General features: G+C 47.2%; 1 protein-coding gene across 1 annotated transcript in view; it reads left to right on the top strand.

Moving 5' to 3' along the window:
- Positions 1–18,294, top strand: part of CORO1B (coronin 1B) — a 261,148-nt gene that overhangs the window by 42,301 nt on the left and 200,553 nt on the right. Inside the window, exon 2 of the mRNA XM_069628964.1 lies at positions 5,766–5,968. Coding sequence (XP_069485065.1) covers positions 5,768–5,968 — 201 coding nt within the window. The 5' untranslated portion in view covers positions 5,766–5,767. The remainder of the gene's footprint in view (positions 1–5,765; positions 5,969–18,294) is intronic.

Below are 18,294 nucleotides of genomic sequence, written 5' to 3'. Positions count from 1 at the left end.
TATCTATTCATGGGAATTTTCCCTGGGTCCCTGGAGTTTTAGGTTAAGGGACAGGAATTTTAGCTGTTAATTGGAATTTTATATGCATTTTTGGACAGCCCTTGCCAGTTTGAATGATGCAGATCGTTATCATTGGTTGGCTGGGGAAGCCCCAGCCCAAATTTGGGACAAAGGAAGTCTTGCAGCCGTTTAGCAGATAAGTGGCTGAAGCCAAGATGGGAGAGGAAGAGGAGCACTTTGCTGAATAACTGGAATAATGCCGCTGAGGATGACAATCTTTGCCAAAGCCAAGTCCCGGTGAAAACCTGTCTCTTGCGACGATCAAAAGATTCCCTCGTTTGTATTTCAACCTTTGGACTGAAGGGTCCAACGAGTCCAGACCTCAAACATACCATCAGAAGACTTTTAAAGTGTCCCAGGACCATTTTATGGGCTGTCCAACTATCCAAACGCCATTGCCATTGCATTGGTTGCCATCTCGAGTTGGCGCTTTGGACTCTACAGGTCATCGACCATCACCTGCCGCCTCCTGCTCGTGATGAAAGTTGTTGCAATGCCTCTGCTCTGTCCTGGAGGTCTTCCTTTATCATGGCTGCTGTACTGTGGTGCTTGGGACAAATCTGCTAGTAGACTACTTGAACCATTCTGCCGGAGCATGGAACAGCCATAAAGCCCATCAAGTGTCCACTTCAGCCACTGCTCTGCAACCTCCTGCGGACCCCCATTGATGGACCAACAGCCACCGATTCAGAGTTATGCAAGGGTGGTCCCTCAAAACATTTGCGTACTGGGCGGTGAGTGTATTTATTTTTCACCTCTCCCCCCCTCGCCGTAGGTATTGTATGGGCATCAAGTCCATTCTCTTACTGTCCCCAGCCTGGTCATGAACGGTGGCGTTCCAGACAGGAATCTGTGACGAATAAAGTGTATGTGTCCCTTCTCCCCAACCGGGAGCCACCCGCATTGAGACTAGGGAATTTAGCCTGCTACGCAAGACCCTCACTTGGGTTTTGGTCCAGTGGGATCTTGCTTGGAGTGACTCTCCCTTAGGGGACAAGGACTCTGAGTCTTTATCACGATGCCACCCAAATCCTGTGTTCTCAACATATATCGGAGCTGAAGAGGCTGTCAAAGTGTTAAAGCCTTTTTTTCTGTCTAATGTTGATGCGGACCCCAGCTCGATTCTGAAATCCTGTAATGAACGGTACTTCGGCTCTCATTACAGTGGCCCAAACAAAGACCTTTTGATCTTGACCTGGATAGATAAGAGACCAGCTGATGTAGAGTCAGCTAGCTGGGGTGGAGAATCGCAGAGTGGATGGTGCTGCTATAACGTGGAACCAGTGTTTCCAGGAGGCGGGACCACAGAGTGTACGTGTAGCCCACGGAACTTCTCTGAGCCGAGGAGTACCAACCAAACGAGGTTCCCTGCTTGCTTCCTGAGAGACACCAACATAGGAAGAAGGGAGCCCAGGCTGCTGCCAGAGAAAAGCACTGGCGAGCCACTGAGAAGGCTGCTGCTAGGAGGCCTGATGCAAGGGAGTCTGCCTGCACCAGAACCACCAACCCTCCCTGGAGAGGGTACAGAAGAGCACCAGGTATGTGGTTTGGGTACGAGAAAGGGAGGTGGGCGGTCGAGCTCTGCATCGAACACTGGGAAATAAAAGACCCAGTGATGTGCAAAGGAGGAAAAGCTTATGAGAATGCTAGTTCCTGACCCCATAAAAACTAAGGCAAACCTATATACGAGACTGAGAGTAAACCTGAGGAAATACCCGGACCTGGTATAAGGGACTATATGGTCTAAAGCGGCTAGGACACTGATGACAAGGTGGGCCGGCTGTCCAAGTGAAAGTTGAACATATCACAGATGGTGAATACAACCCTGAGAAGAGGCGTAATTGCCCTGGAAAGGGTGCGGTCAAGATATATGCCAAGTATTTGAAAGGGAATGAGAAATCAAAAGTAATTTTATGTCGCACAGAAAGACAAACCAGTTCATTGTAAAAGGCTTGAGAAGTGAATAGTCTTTTCATGATCTGCCACAAAACTGGGTGACATTTGTGGAAGAGACTTTTGGGAAAGGCCATATACAGAGAACTGTGATGAACATTTCTTTGTAAGAACTGTTCATCAAGGAGGGGTTCAGCTTCAAGATCCTGTGCCTAACCAGGATTTACTTTAGTTCCTATTTGTGTTTAATGGTAGGGACAGTTGGTTAGATGAGGTTTCGGACTGAGGACTGACCTTTATGGTGATTTAAATCCTGACAAGCACCTTAGGGTTTTCAGTTGTATTTGGTGAGCCGCATGGTAGTAGTAGAGCCAGATAAGGCAGGTTTCCATTTAAATTGATACATGTCCAGTGTTCTCACTACTATATCTGGCACACCACACATCCCACCAGTAACTCCTAGTGTGCTGGGGTTAGGAGAGCACCCCTAAAAACTTCTAATTACTTTTGAAACTACCCAAGTGCTTTATTCTTCAACTGTGTGTAACCTGTTGGCTTTGCCAACATATGTTCTCGGGTGACTCTTTAAGGCTTCCTACACAGCTACTTACCGTGAGGCACTAGGCCTACTTACCTGGTAGGGGAAGGACTGCTGAAACCAGAGGGCCCTTCTAATTATTAGCCAGGGTTATATGATTATGGTTTTAAATGTACTGTATTCTCACTTTACCTAGTTTTTCATGCTTCATTGGTTTGTTTTTATTGTTCCATTGTAATGTGTGGGTGATCGCACTTTGAGACCTGTGTGTGTATATATTCTGGCAAGCCAGAGGACATAGTTAACACGTAACTTTATTTAAATAAAAAGAAATTGCCTCACTGACCTTGTTCTAAAAGGGAGTTCACTTTCTAAAAACTATAAACGAGGTGCTCGTCGATGGTTAAAAATAAAGTAGTCTTTGGTCCAAACCTATTCCCTAAACTGGCCTTACCACGAAGAAGAAAAATGTAAAACCACAATCTTTGAGGCGTCCCGGAATCCCTCCTGGATCTTGATCCAATAGTGATTTGTGAATGCCAACTTCTTTCATAGAAACAGTTCTTGCCAGTTTATAAATGTTTGTAAAAATGCCCACAAAGTTTAAAACTTAAAGTCACAAAATGCTCATGTTTCTTTAGGTGGAGAGATTTCCCTGATCCCGTCTCCACCACTTTGGTTGATCTCTCCCCACTTTAATCAACTGTTGGGTGCCTCTGTACACCCTTTGCATCGGTTCTTTACTTTGCTTATTGGGCCCCTGTGGCTCCTTTGGGCCCCTCTGTTCCAATGTCTCGCTTAACTCTCTGGGTCTATTTTATAACGAAATGCGCATAAGTCAACCATATAAACAACCACGACCGAATCTTTCTCAATGCAACTTTCCCCCTCCCATCACCATCCCCGGCCCCCCAGCACCCACCCATTTCACTCTCTGGGGTTTTGATGACCCCTATATACATTTGGCTCTTAGCTCTTGTGGGTCCCTGTGACCCTTCTGAACCTAATTACAACTCTGGTTACTCTGGCTGCCGCAACCCTTCTTCTCCAAGTATTTAATCTCTTCTCGGGTCCCTGTAACAATTGGATGGGGTTAGGGTAGTCATTCACTCTCCCTCACATGTTCCTTCCTCTCCTTTCCTCCTTCCGACCTATGCAACCGGCGTAGCTGCTGTGTTGCAGGGTTTGCTCCAGTGAGGGTCTGTCTCCTTAGCGGCAGTAGCCTTCTCCACGGCTTGTCACTCTTCCCTTTTGCTGACTAGCAGTGTTTGCGTTCTGCTTCTCTCTGCGTTCTCTCGTTGGTTAGCTCTCGGATTGAGAGCAGAGGACCCCGTCCTCCCTTCATTCACGGATTTGCCGGCTGTTTGTGGGCTCTGGGGCCACTATGTCCTGTACGTGGTTGCACTTCGATCGCTGTATGGTCCTCTTTATGCTGCTTCTGCCTTTCGGGTCTGGTGTTCTGCTACGCTGGGCGGATGGCGGCTCCCTCCGTGTCCGTTTTCTCCTGCGCTACAGCCAGCTCTGCTCCTCCCTGACGTTCTCGCGCCAGAGTCTTGCCTCAGTGTAGAGTATCTGCTCCTCCATTCAGGGTTTGTTGGCCCTTTATTCTCGCTCCGAGATTGAAAAGGGGCGTACTGTTCACCACCAGCTGGCAAGCTTGTAGGAAGTTCAGCACTACCTTGATTCAAACACCTTGCGATAATGTCCGTGTTAGCTTGAGTCCAACGCATGGTTGTGATGTCAGTCGTTCTTACTCCCACAGGGTTTGACATTTAGGGGACCTATTTAAATTCATCTTGTAGCCCAATAGAACTTGGTTAACTTAATACCATCATCTACCAGGATCTACCTTTTGGCTCCTTAAGAATAACTGATGCTGGACAAATACATCTATGTTACTTTAACTATGTGTGTTTTGGACAATCTATAACTAAACATTAGGACACTTTTATATACAACATTTTAAAGCTTAAAGGGTAATGCATAATGAGACGTATGCATATTATGTGGAAATAAGATTAGCAGAGCACTATGCACTAGCTCCTTGTTCCCCAGTGATCGCTCCTGGTTCCTATTTTATTTTTTAAACTTTTTTTATTAAGAGTTTTTCAAGGTTAAATAAACGGGCCACTACCGGCCGCAGCGGCACCTCCATCCCCACACCCCCTCTGTCTGGTCCCTAGTTAATACGGGATATCCAGGAGCTGCTTTTAGCTCCCGCTTATTCAGACTTAATTTGAAACCCCGCTCCCATGTAGGCAGATAATGGGTATAAGAGTTCCCCCATGGAAATGGTAGTCCTTGTTCCCTGAAGGGAAGTGAGGTCCCGCTTTCCCAAACCCGGAAGGATGGTTTTGCTTAGCAGGCTCACCTCCCTAGCCTTAACGGTAGTGGTTCCCCCTAGCAAAGAAGAGTGTCTCCAGATTTGTCGCAATAAATATAGTGAGTTTGACATATTTTTATTTTATACCTGCTTAGCTTAAAGGCCTAATAAGTGACTATTTTGTACTCCTTCGGTGCTTCATGTATGGTGAACTGTACTACTACACCACCTGCATATCTCCTAAAATCTGCTTTACTGTTCAGGATTTGCTTACCTTGATAGTTTGGATAGACCGAAGTGTCAACTACCCTGTTTATCAATTAGTGTGGCCTCTCGAACCCTTCCACAGGGCAGGTTCTGAAAATCCATCTCAACAAGTACTTTAATGTGTTGTGTGCTGTTGTGATTTATTATTACTGATGTCGTCTGGCACTGTTCCCATGGTTAAAGAATCAGCACATGATGAATTATCTTATTGTATAAACCTTTACAATGCTCCCAGTTTGTGATGGTTTCCATTGTAACACGCATTGCATAAGCCAAGAGGTCCGGCTTTGTAAATGGGGGGCGGGGGCGGGGGGGGGGGGGATTTTATTTTGCTGGGGAGGTGGGGGGACTGCTGGGGAGGTGGGGGCCGGGGGGCTTACATAGAAACTCATTTATCCCACTTCTCATGTAACATTCTGTTAAACTGGCAGAACATTTGTCTTAACCCCTAGATTTGCAAAATGAGGTCCAGGTTTTCCTGATACTTTTTGTCAGATGCAGTTTATACGCTCCCTGGTTTTCCTTAATGGCACCTTCTCTCTTTCTCGAACTGTATTTTCCTTCCTTATTAGGTCTCCTACTAATGCTTTGTGTATGCCATTTTTGCTCCGTCACGCTTGGTTGCTTTGGCTCCTCCCCCATACAGTTTTGGTGATGCCCATTTTTCTGTTTTGTCACATGCAGCCATGTCCTTTCGGAAGGTAGTACGTCAGAGTAAGTTCCGGCACGTCTTTGGACAGGCTGTAAAGAACGACCAGTGTTACGATGACATCCGTGTCTCCAGGGTCACCTGGGACAGCACCTTCTGCGCCGTCAACCCCAAGTTTGTTGCCATCATCATCGAGGCTAGCGGAGGTGGGGCATTCATGGTACTGCCTCTAAGCAAGGTAAGTTTGAGATACATCCTATGAGCTATGAATTGGCACAGTCTTGCATGAAACGTGTCCGCATTGCTCAGAAAGAGCAGACCTCCTTCAGTCGGCCTTTTCTAAGACTAGACACCAGAGAATTCTGAGGTCTATCTCATACACTGAGATGCAATCAAACGGATGCACTGACAGGGATTTGCATGCCTTCCCCATTCTCGGATCACCCTCCCGTCCACCCCACGAACACTTTCTGCCCCAGCAAGTATTAGAATGTTTGTGTGAAATGTTATTTATTTACGAATGCGTGTAAATTATACACAGTTACAGACTACACTTGAGAATGCTTTTTACCTTGGACACCAGTCCCTTCTATTGGCACACTGGAAAATGTCAAATGGACTAGCACCAACAGTTGATGTGCTGGCAGGTTGAAGAAACGATGTTGCCGAACCTAATGCTGAAAGATCCACAACGCTTATAACTTGCCTCCCTTTTGTAATCCAGTTACATATGCGCTCTCATGTCGCCCTGTTGCTTAAAAACAAGTCTCCTAGATCGATTTCTATGGGTGCAGCTGGGCAGTGGTATCCACCCTGGAGGAGCTTTGTATACAAATGCATTTATATCCAGATGACCCACTTAAGGACTTTAGTTGGGGGGTGGTATACATTAGCAACATTTGTGTTTCTGCAGCATTAGGGTTTTTATCAGTACATGGTGCTCATGGGATGTGACCGGCTTCTGAAATTGCTGCCATCCCCATGAAACTGGTGGTGTCAGTTGCACCTTTGCGTTCAGAGCCCACAGTTCGCTGACAGCACAATCTTGCACCCTGTCAGTTATGCTACGACACCAATGCCTTTTTTTTTTAACCTATGATTTCATTTTGTTGAGCTATCAAGTGCGGGAGGGGATGCAGAGCTGTTTTGCCATTGCCAGCTTCTCCTGGTGAATCACTGCAATGTACCATTCGATAATCTTGGCTGCCTGTGATTGTTCTGTGCGTTTTGGCATTTCAGTCTGTCAATTTGACTGAAGAATGTTTACTGTTTCAAGATAACATGGATTGAAAAAATTGCTTAATGGCCTTCTGCACTGTAATGAGCGGACTCCCAAAAATGTTTGCCCCTGAGCCAGCACGGTTTGTTTTCGAGCCCAATTCTAGCAGGTACAGGGGCTTGTATCTTTCTACCAATACCCTTAGCCCATCTATTCCAAGATGTAATTGGCTTTGTATCCCTACCTCGGCCTTCTGTGTCTATCCAATAATAGCGGTAAGAGACCACGTGCCCCAGTGCTCCTCTACCTTAACCCAACTGTAAAGATCTACTCCTGTGTCCGTTCAAAGAGCCCAGCCAGTCCTGTGACAGTTCAATAGCCGCAAGTAGTTGAACAGATGGAAAGTGCAGCTGGTCTTCTGAGATGTTCAGGCTTAAATATTTTTCTTTTTGCATTTTCCGACCGTGGATTTCAACGCAACCTCCAGCAGTTTTGTTTTGTCTTGAACCCTTGCCTGACTTTTGAGGTAAGTAAAGCCTTTTTTTACTTAACTGCCTGCTCAGCTCATTTATTTTGGGGGCACTGGTGAGCCCTTAAGGCTACCAGTGCGCAGGGACTGTTTATCTGAGCCGTGTTTTGTCTTTTGTTATAATGTAGCACACACCACCTTGGAGTGGAGTGCTGCATGCGTGCTTTGTATTCCTTTTTCACTTTTGTTTGGCAACATATTTTGGGGCTTTCTGATGTGCCTATGAGGGGCTGGTGACCCTGAACCAGGTTTTTAATCTTTTCTCTGCATAATGCCATTTTGAGGACCATCCCTTCCAGTAAATGTCTATTTCTTTTGCTGGGCAGGTGTGGGTTTTTTGGAAAAGTTCAGGTCCTTAATTGGTGGGCTGAGGTAACACCTGTTGTGTAGAATTTCCATTTCTGTGCCAATTCCCTTTAAGCTTGGAGACCCCCAGCTCTTTTTCTGGACTCAGGTCTTTTCAATGTTAACTCGAGTGGGTTGGACTTTCTTTTTCTTTTCTTTTTTTTTTCCCTCACTTGTGTTTTCTGACTAGGATTTTTGTGTTTCTTATTGTTCAATGGTGTCTGGTAAACTCCATAGGAATTCGCTTTTTGCATTGTGACCCACAGCGCCTTTTGTGAAGTGCCACTGAGAAGTCCCTTGGACTTTTAACTACATTTTCATGGGCGAACTACTGTTCCCAAGAATAGTATGATGACTCCTGTCATACTTACCTTTTCTTTTGTTGGTCCAGCACACACCTCCTTATGTGGAGTGCTGGGGAGGTGGGGGGACTGCTGGGGAGGTGGGGGCCGGGGGGCTTACATAGAAACTCATTTATCCCACTTCTCATGTAACATTCTGTTAAACTAACTAACTTGAATTTCTGATGGCAGTGGTTTCTTTTTTTCTACCTTGCACCATGTATCTGCAGGCTGATTCCTCAGCTGCAGTACAGCACCCAAGGGTGACCATTTTCTCATAATGCCCCATCTTCTTTATTCTCCATTTGTTGTCAGTTAGTTCCTTCTGGGCGTTTACTCTGGTTTTGTATCTGGTTTGAGTCCCAGACTCCAGTGTGTCTGGAAAGGCAGGAAGTGAGGGAGGGTCCTGAAACCTCTTTTGTCCTTTATCTCTAGGTGTGCCCGAGTGAAACCTGTTCTGATTTGCCGGCTGGCTGTCCAGGAGGACTGCGAACCTGCTGGGTGATTGACAGCCTAGGGCTGTGAATGAATGGGAACTTTTTTAAAAGGTAAAGGTTTTTGGGACTAGAGACTGCGTTTACCACTGGAGAACAACATCCGATGAAGACGTGAAGAGACGCCAGCAGCACCCTCCTGGACCGCAAAGTTCCTGGTGAAGCTCTGCAGCTGTGCTGACCCAGTTTTTGATCTGACTGGGAAGACCTGTGTGGGGCGGCTTCCTCCCTTGGGCTGCTGGGACCAACTAGCCTTGAGACGAGCTTCTTTTTGGTGCAACCTCCCGACTTGCTGTGTCTTTCCAAGGCTGCAGAATCCCAATGCCCGCTGACTCCTGGCTGTCATAGAGTGCATTGTCTTGGGAGGTGCGAATCCAGCCAACACTTCACAGGCTGTGGGGCTTGGGGTACATCTACCTTTTGCCAATGGTGGTGCTGAATAGCTTGGGGAGTACTATTTCACCCTGTTTTAAGTGGACCTGAACTCACCTGCACTGGCCTTAAAGCTTGTGCTTCTTCACAGTGGCTCCTCCTGTGCTTCTGTGATTTTCTATATGAACTACTGACTTTTCTAAAACGTTTTTTTTCTAAGAGAACATAAGAACATAGAACTAGCCCATTGACTTTGGCCGTCCTGGCTCCGTAAAGGCCACCTTCAGAAAATATTGGCTTTGGCAGTGCTTGTTCCCTTAAAGGTTTTAATTGTTAAACTATTATTGCTGGGATAAAAGACTGAAAAACAGTTAGATTCTCCCAGAGGGATGTAGCCAAAGTACAAAGTATGTTCTGCTCCAACTATAACTTTTCCCTTCTTATAACTCAAGATTGCAATGGTGATCACAAATAAGTGGTATTACCGAACTCAAATGATGTAGCTTAATGTGCTGGAATATGTGTGAAAGTTACTTGCCTGCTTTATTGCTCTTGTTTAATGGATTCCTAACTTTGGGATTAATATTATTAGTTGCTGCTTTTTTAAATATTGTCTATCATTGTGTGTATATAAATAAATATTTATACTATACCTTATTTATACTATAACTTGTGTTTACTTGGATACCTGTATTTACTGATTTCATCATACAGCTCACATTACCCCTATTAAGATAAGCCTGGCTGCTCAGTCACACTACCAGCCTGTGTAGTACAGGCCTATATTAAAAGGTGGGTTACCTAATACCAACACCAGTTGGACTCTACAAATTCTTACCTAACAACGCCCAGCCTGGATTTTGGTTGAGAGGATTTTTTTATGCCAGTCTGGAGGGTTCCCACTGCATCCAAGCATTTGAAGATTGCTGCTATCGAAGACCGGCATTGCCCAGGACCACTGCAGGCGAAGCCCTGTTGCTCTTTATGCAACCAAAGAAGACTGCTGCTAGTGATTTTCTTCCCTGGACTGGTGGGAACAACTGGTCCTGAATCCTGCGCAGCAGGTCTGCCTCGGTGGTAGTCAGAAGTGTCCCAAGTCCATCCTGTGGACTTCCCAAAGCCTCTCTGCTGCTGTGGCCACGATCCCAAGTTGGACCCTGGGAATTTGCAGATCAAAAATAATGAAGAAAATACCTGCCAGCAGCTCCAGTGGGTCAGGAGAGAAATACCCTGGGATCAAAAAAGCAGTTCTGTATGATGCAGCTGCTTCACGTGGTGTTCCGCGATCACCAGCAGCACACTGTTGCAAAAAATCCTGCAGAGCAATGGGAAGAAAGATTGACCGTTTTTGTGTCTGGCTCAGAAGCACAGGAACAAACTGGTGAGTCTTCTGCAGTTCCTGTCGATGCATTTTATCACTTCATCCTCAGGCACAGGCTTCTGAGGGTGGGGGCAGGGGGCACAGGATCTGGCTTCTGAGGGTGGGGTTTGCTTGCAGGATTTGGGCAGCAGTGCCTCTGTAGTTTCCCAGAGAAGGGGAGACTTGAGCCAGTGGGCTTGATTAGTGTCCTGTGGTGAACATTCTCGGAGCGGTCCAGCTCCGAGTCTTCAGAGTCCTGGCAGTTAAAGGAGACACACTTCTGGGTCAAGCAGTGTGTGTACAGTCGAGAGCATCTGGTATAGGAGTCCTTCGGTCAGGAGCTGTGATCCAGTTCTGCACACCGGTTCAGGAGAAAGTAGCGCTGCTGTGGATCCCTTCTGGTCTTTCTGGAGAGACTGCTTTACCATCTAATTCCTTGGAAAGTCAAAGGATGCTGGTGCAGCGCTTCGATGATTCCCAGAACAGCAGTCCTTCCATAGTGCGGACAGGGCAAGTAGTCGGTACAGCTTTTATTCCCCTCCGGAATCGGTGAGTGAACACTGCACCACATTGCATACCAAGCATCATTCAAGCAGACTGGGCGGATGGTCCACGAATCCACTTTGCCCCAGACAGGCCTTTGCATAAAGACTCCGAAAGCCCTGGGAAGACGACTCCATACTGTAGAGAAGGTGCTCTGCTGCAAAATTGGCCTTGCAGTCAAACTGTGATGCTAGTGTGCTCCTTGGATCTGCACATTCCATGGTTCTCTGGACTGAAGGGAACCACACAGTCTGTGCATCCTCTTACATACCTGGCAGGCTCACCTGGGTTGCAAGCTTCCATGAACACTCTTCCTTGAAGACATTTTGTTGCTTGCTCTGTCACCTGTCAATGTGGCAGGAGCACAAGACGGCCAAGAGCAGAACCCTATCATTACAAAGCTAGTATACAATGCAACAACCTATCATCAAAGACCCACCCCCCAACCCCCACGCGTCTACTCCAGGAGCAGCTTACATTTGTGGAAATTTATTTTTGCCACGCTACATTCATTACCGCTGACCCGGAGAATGTCTGGAGCAGACTATTGAACTTTAACTTCACAAAGTTTTTTATATTTAACATAAACGCCAAGGTAGACCCAGTGGGTTCAAACGTCTAATGGTTGACTCCCTGGGATATCTTTATTCTCTTTAGAATAAAGTTAGCTGGGATGAACTGTCCAACCGTAACCTGGTCCACCTAGATGCACGGAGGCCCAAAATTTACCCTGAACTCTTTCGTTGCCCCTACCTAGCAAGTCAGTAAACTAACTCCATTTCACAGTTTTCCTGCAAAATATGATGGCTACATTTTTGCTTATATATTATGTGGACATTCCCTCATTGACTCATATGAAGTACTAACAACCCTGTCGCCCCCCAAAAAAAGTGTTAACCTTAGCTGCTGTTGGGAAGAAGGATTTTCTTTTCGCTGCTTTCCTTCCATAGACTTCTAATGTGCCCCTTTCTTTTTGCTTCTTTTGAACCCTGTCCTGACTTTTTTTTTTGGAGTAAAGTACTTCACTTGCTTTATGCTCATTTTTATGGGGAAACAGATCCGTCCTAAAGACCATCAGTACTGGATTTCTTGTATTTCTAAAGCTGCAACAATCAACTTACAATGAAGTGCTTTTTGGACACTTTGTATACTTATATATTTTTATTTTGTAACTTAGTAACTTAGTGGTTATAAATTCAATGTGCCCAGGATGGGCTGGTGGCAGCAGATATTTTTCTACCATGTTTTCGACTCGTGCACTTTTTGTATTTTGCCACATAATGCCATAATGAGTACCATATACTCGGATGTCTGTGCCACAAGATTTTTGCCTGTCCTTTGGCCATGTTATCATTCGGCCTTCTTCCTGCCCTCTCTGGTCTGTAATTGCCATACATTTAATGTTCTTTCCTGGGGAAAGCTTCTGTTGTCTCAGGCGAAGTGTCTGTTTGTATCAAAGCCCCTAAATGTCCATTGTTGGGCAGAATGTTTGGCCAGTGGCTATCCATTATTGGATAGCCACTGTTACTGAATTGTGCAGATCCTTGCCATTGGTGGACCTGGACATGCTTCCAGCCCAAATTGTGCATAAAAGGACTCGTGCAGCCATTCGACAGAACAGCGTTGGTGCAAGGGCTCCTAAAAAGATGTGCAGCCCACTGACTATCGTTACAGCTGACCAGCATTGCCTCCAGCCAAGTCCCGGTGAAGCCCTGCTCTTCTGTCTTGATCTCAAGTAGGCCCCCGTCTGTGCTTCGACCCCAGGACCGGTCTGAACAAACCTTCTCAACCCTTGCTCGAGGATCTGTGCCCGCTGACCCTTCGTAGGTTTCCCTGGATGACCCTGTAGTCGGCCAAGCTCTCTCCTGGGCTACCTCACTGCAGTCGTCGCAGTTCCAAGTGCATCCTTGGAACTTGAAGGATCTTCATATGATATGGCATTTGTAGCGCGCCTATACCCAAGTGTTCAAGGCGCGACTAGGCAAGGGAGGGGGAACAGAGGGAAGACGGACAACGACAACGATCCTACTAGGCCGGGTGTCCTTCAGATCGTGCATGGGAAGGGGAAGGAGGGGGAAGTGCGGGGGGAAAGGGTAAGAGTACAGTGCAGTACATGGGATACGAAAATAAATAACAATAAGTAAAAGCACGCAGCCGGTGGCAAGTGCAAGGGTAATTGCGGACAATCGGTTGTCAAGTGCTGGTAGTGGGTCTGTAGGGATGCAGAAAACAGTCCCCAAGTGCGGGGATTGCCAGGAAGGCAGTGTAGGACTGCGATTGGAGGGAGAGGGGACCTTGGCCCGAGATCCGAGGGTGGCCAGGTAACCAGTGCAGTTTCAGTGTCAACCAGGAAGTCTGCAAGGGAGAGGAGGAGAAAAAGCAGAAGCAAAGAGTGGGGTTTTGAGGTGCTTCCGGAACTGAAGATCATTCTCAAGTTGCAGGGAGGCTGTTCCAGAGGGAGGCCCCAGTCGAAGAAAGAGATCTACCTCCAACTCGTTGTTTGGAGAAGCGACTGACCCTGAGGGAGTTGGAGGCAGATGAGCGAAGAGCTTGATAAGGAAGGTATTTAGCAAGAGAGAGTTGAAGGTATTGAGGCCCCAGGCCCTAGAAGGCCTTGTGGACGATGCAAAGGGTTTTGAACTTAATCCTCGCAGCCACTGGGAGCCAGTGCACAGATTTCAGTCCTGGAGAGATATGATCCCTGGGCTTCAGGCCAAGGACAGGTCTCGCAGTCCTGTACTTGATAAGTTGCAGAGGGCGGAGAGTAGAAGTTGGCAGATTTAGAAAGAGGCTGTTGCAATAGTCCAGCCTAGAGAGAACCAGAGCTCTGGAGACAGTGAGCTTCTGTGGGAAGGAGAGGAAAGGAAGAATACCTCTCAGGAGGTGCAGCTGGTAGTGTGTCTTCTTAGAGATGTGAGGAGAGTGTGGAGTTGAAGACAAGCCTGAGGTTTTTAGCCTCGCAGGTGGGAGCAGGAAGGGGGCCAAGAGTGGCCAGCCAAAGGGCTACAGGAAAGGAGGGAGCGGGTGTGTCGATGAGGAGAATCTCAATCTTACTGGCAATAAGGCAGAGGTCATTGGCGGCACGCCACTCCTGGATAGCAGACAGTCCGAGATGAGCAAGGAGTGCCAGGTATTGGTTGAAAAGCCAGGGAGAGAGGTTAGACCCCTGGGAGACACCACAGGTAGAGAAAAAGATAGCAGAGAGGAAGGACCCAAGTTTGACCTGGGAGGGTCGGTCGGAGAGGAAAGAAGTCAGCCACGCCAGAGCCTGACCAGTGATACCCAGGTTATCACAGAGACAGTTGAGCAGGATGGTATGGTTGACCGTGTCAAAGGCAGAAGAGGGATCAAGCAGGATGAGGACGCTACAAGATTCCAGCTCCTGCATCGTTAGCCTTCTAGTCTTAACGGAAGCTGTGCTGGGCCTGCTCCGGTGTTATTTGAAATCGCCTGATTGTAGTCACTCCTATTGCAACCCGTTGCCTTCACCCCCTGTTTTCTCCTGAGGTGGCCTGCTCCGCAGAAGTAGTCTTATGTACGTCACAAGGGCGATCTGGATAGTCCTTCGATTTCTAATGCAGGTACTGCAGCAGACGCACTAAATCCTGTGCCCCAAAAATGACCTTTGAACCCTTGACCCCTGGCCCTCCTGAGAGCGGAAAAAGCACTGAAGGACATGTCCCTGACAGATTCTGGAATGTTTGAAGTGGTCTTTTGGGAAAATCTGTGTAAGGGTGGGGTGGGTAGAGGGGAGACAGATAACCTACATATTTTGCTCCCACTTTGTCTTCCATAGGTGGTTGTAAAGTCCTGTCTGGATCACTTTCTTGACTAAGGTCGGTGGTGGTCTAGTCAAGAATCCCTTCCTCGGCCTTCCTTAGTGTAGCAGGATTTGAGAGAGCTACTTACTTGAATGTTCCTTAACATTTTGAAACTCTGAATTGCAATTCAATCACACGGTAAACCTACCTGTGAAGTATATGTTCTGGAACGTTGACTTTGGGGTACTGTGGCCCATTGACTTACTAAGCATTAGGGAACTATTTGAATGTTGCTCTTCAGTGTTTCTACTGTGTGTTCTCGTTCTGTTTACTTGCCTGTATTGCACTGTAAATCAAATGCTTTTCTATCTTCTCACAAGTGAATAATATATATTCATGGAAAAAACTAAGTTGTAGGGACATTAAGGGGAGAACAAAACCCCCGGAATTCAGCTATAGCCACCTTAACCTCGTGCTCCCTGTTGTGCAGCCTTTGGCCATGGCCAGTGGCCACAGCTTTCGGCTTGGGCTACTGTATTTTACTACATTAATGGGCCACTAGACATGACCTTTATCCATGGTCAGTGGCCACGCCCTTTAGCCCCCCCCCCCTTGTATATTATACCACATTAATTTAGCTCGTAACCTGGGCAGTTGAGTGCCCCAGCCCCTGGTCCCAGACTGGAGCTTTCTGCTTCATTTAAAAAAAAGGCAAGTATGGGGATGTAATTTAAATTTGCAGCTTTGGTGTTTTTGTTCACTCCCCTTGCCTTCCCTGCCTGGCTTCCTGGTCCTTCAATGCCCTCCTCCTGCCGCCAGCCTGCTCCCGACTGCTGATTGGGCCTTGAGCCCTTGCTTACACACCTCAAGGGCCTTGCCCTGCTGCACGAAGCCTGCCAGGCCTCTTTAGCTCGTAGCCTGAGCAGGTGAGTGCTCCCAGCCACTCGTGCCCGGACTGGAGCCTTCTGCTTCCTTTTTAAAAAGGGAAGTATGGGGATTTAATTTAAATTTGCAGCTTTGGTGTTTTTGTTCACTCCCCTTGCCTACCCTGCCTGACTTCCTGGTCCTTCTCTGCCCCCCAGCCTTGCCCGACTGCTGATTGGGCTGTGTATCCCATTTGTCACCCCCACCGCGGGCAGCCTCCTGCCCGGGAAACCCAGGCTAAGGCCCACAAGCAAAGGGCAGCTCCCGAAGAAGTGGCTCCAGTCCATGTTTGCCCGCGTTCACCCTTGAAGCCTGCTGCAGTCAACCAGCAGTGACTGATAAGTTAAGTGTGGTCTGGGCGGGGAGTACAGCCATTACTGCACTCCGGTAAAGCCCCACCACTCTAATTACCTACTAGAACATAGATAATTTCTGTCAGTCCGCCATATTTCTCATTTAGCCCATCTGTTAGGCAGCCATATCTTGCATTTAGCCCCAGCTGTGTTAGTGAGCCATTGCTCGCGTTTAGCCCATCTGTGTTAGTGAGCCAATGCCGCGTTTAGCCCATCTGCGTTAGTGACCCATATCTTGCACAAACGGACCATGGTGCACAGGGTACACATCACCCCTGGAGCATCCCGTGGGGGTGGCAATTGTTGCACACCAGAATGTATGTTGGGGGAAGGGATAATGGGCTACACAAAACATTGGGGTAGGAAAGGTACTGCCACTAACTAACTTACCCTATTAAAAACTCACCCTTCTGCATACACCTCTCAAGCTCTAAACTAAACACAACCAGATCTCAACAGCACTTCACTACACCACCACCCCAACAACTAAACAAACCACACAGTCTCGCCCAACGCCACATGGCGACTACCAACCGAAACAAACCTACACTTAGTGAATTGTGTCACCGAACTGAAGCTGCCAACAGCACATCACAGCTCTTGCGCTTTTTTTTTTTTTTTCCCCACTCAGCCTTGCTAGTTCACCCACCTTTCTCCTTGATTTACAGCTCCTCCACCTCTCCCATCCACCAGAGCACCAGGAGGAAACCATGCAGGTGGCAACCGTGCACGGTACAAGAACCTTTAACATAACATGGCACTAACTGACTCCTACCCATGGCCTTCAGCCATGGCTAGTGGCTCCTTAATCTGTTAATCTATACAGTGGGCATGGCCAAAGGGTATGGGCACTGGTCACAGACGGTTAGTGTTGTAATCTAATTGGAGATTCCATCAGTGATGGCCTCATTGTGGTCATAGGCTGCACAACAGGGGCCGCAAAGTTCTGGTAGCTTGCGCTGAAGTTTTGGGGTTTTATTGCTTTAAATTCACCTTAAAATCTCTGCAACTTCTGATATATATATATATATATATATATATATATATCTGGCGAAACCTGTCAGTTGTTTTTGTTATATTTCACGGCGGCAGTCTGCCAATGTGGAAACTATTAAATAAAGATACTTTTTTGAAAAACCGCATTTCTTGACTGTTTTTTTTTCTACACTAGAAAGAATTAGACCTGTGAGGTGCGCGTTATAAAACTGGGTCTTCCTCGTTCTTTTTGTGTGTATGTATATATGTGTATATATAAATATATTAATTTTTTTATTTCGGAGACTTGTGGAATCTGCTTGGATCACATGCTATGCATAGGCCGACATCTAGTGGTAGCTGCGGATTATTCCCGAAAAGGGACGTTGACAGGGTGTGCCAGTAATACTATCCCTAGTGTGATGCGTATACTGTTCCCATGGTCCTTCACATGTTGAGGTCCCTCGGATTGTTTTTTTCCCGCCATCGTAGTCGGATGCATATCGTGGACTCCTTCTTGGCTGAAGCCATTACTTAGTAAAGTTTAATTCTAGCATTTATTTGTTCTTTCGACAACTGTACCGTAAGATCTTTGGCGGCTGCTTCAAGGACAAGTTTCATTCGTCGAGGACAGCAACTCCCATCTAAACAAACCTTTGTCTATGGCCTTTCAAGGCCCCATCGGGCCTCGGCCCTGCACAGTAGGGTGAGCAGGGTGGGGGGGGGGAGCCTTCATATTCTAGTCTCGTTAAGTGAATGTATATTCCCCTTTACTCCCATTTATTTTGCCAGGCTTCCATCCTTATACATCATGGAAAACACTCCCTTTAAATTTTGCTGTTCCTGTAATAGAAGTTTCCCTGGAAAGATTAGCCCCTGGTGTGCAACCTTTGTCTCCCCAGGGACCATGCCGAGGAACAGTGCAGGTCTTGCAATCTGTTCGGGGCAAAAGCTCTAAAGGGCCACAAGACCAAACGCTGGGCCCACCATGCCCTGCAGGCCGATGCTGCCATGGACGTCGACTGAGCCTTCAGCGATGGCGGCTTCAACGTCATAAGTGACGCTGAGGGCTATCGGGATCCATCAGATTTCCGTGTGCGAGCCCCTGACCCCGACAGGCAGGCCGGCGGTTCTGCTACGGGTACAACACCCGGTGGCTCAAGGACTACAAAGTTGCATCACACCAAGCACATCCCTCACGGCTGATCGACCACGTCATCTACCGATGGACCACATGCAGAGTCGAGGGGACTGTCTGAACATTGCCTGTCCTCTCTGCCATCGTGGTCAAGATCGCCACACGACAGGCCCCGAAGTCTGTTTCAGTCACTGCGTCTAAAATCTGTGA

Source organism: Ambystoma mexicanum, chromosome 12, assembly GCF_040938575.1.
Source record: "Ambystoma mexicanum isolate Mex_15411 chromosome 12, UKY_AmexF1_1, whole genome shotgun sequence".
In the NCBI taxonomy this organism is placed as follows: domain Eukaryota; kingdom Metazoa; phylum Chordata; class Amphibia; order Caudata; family Ambystomatidae; genus Ambystoma; species Ambystoma mexicanum.
The sequence above is the reverse complement of the archived record's forward strand: the minus strand, read 5'-3'. Positions and strand labels throughout refer to the sequence as shown.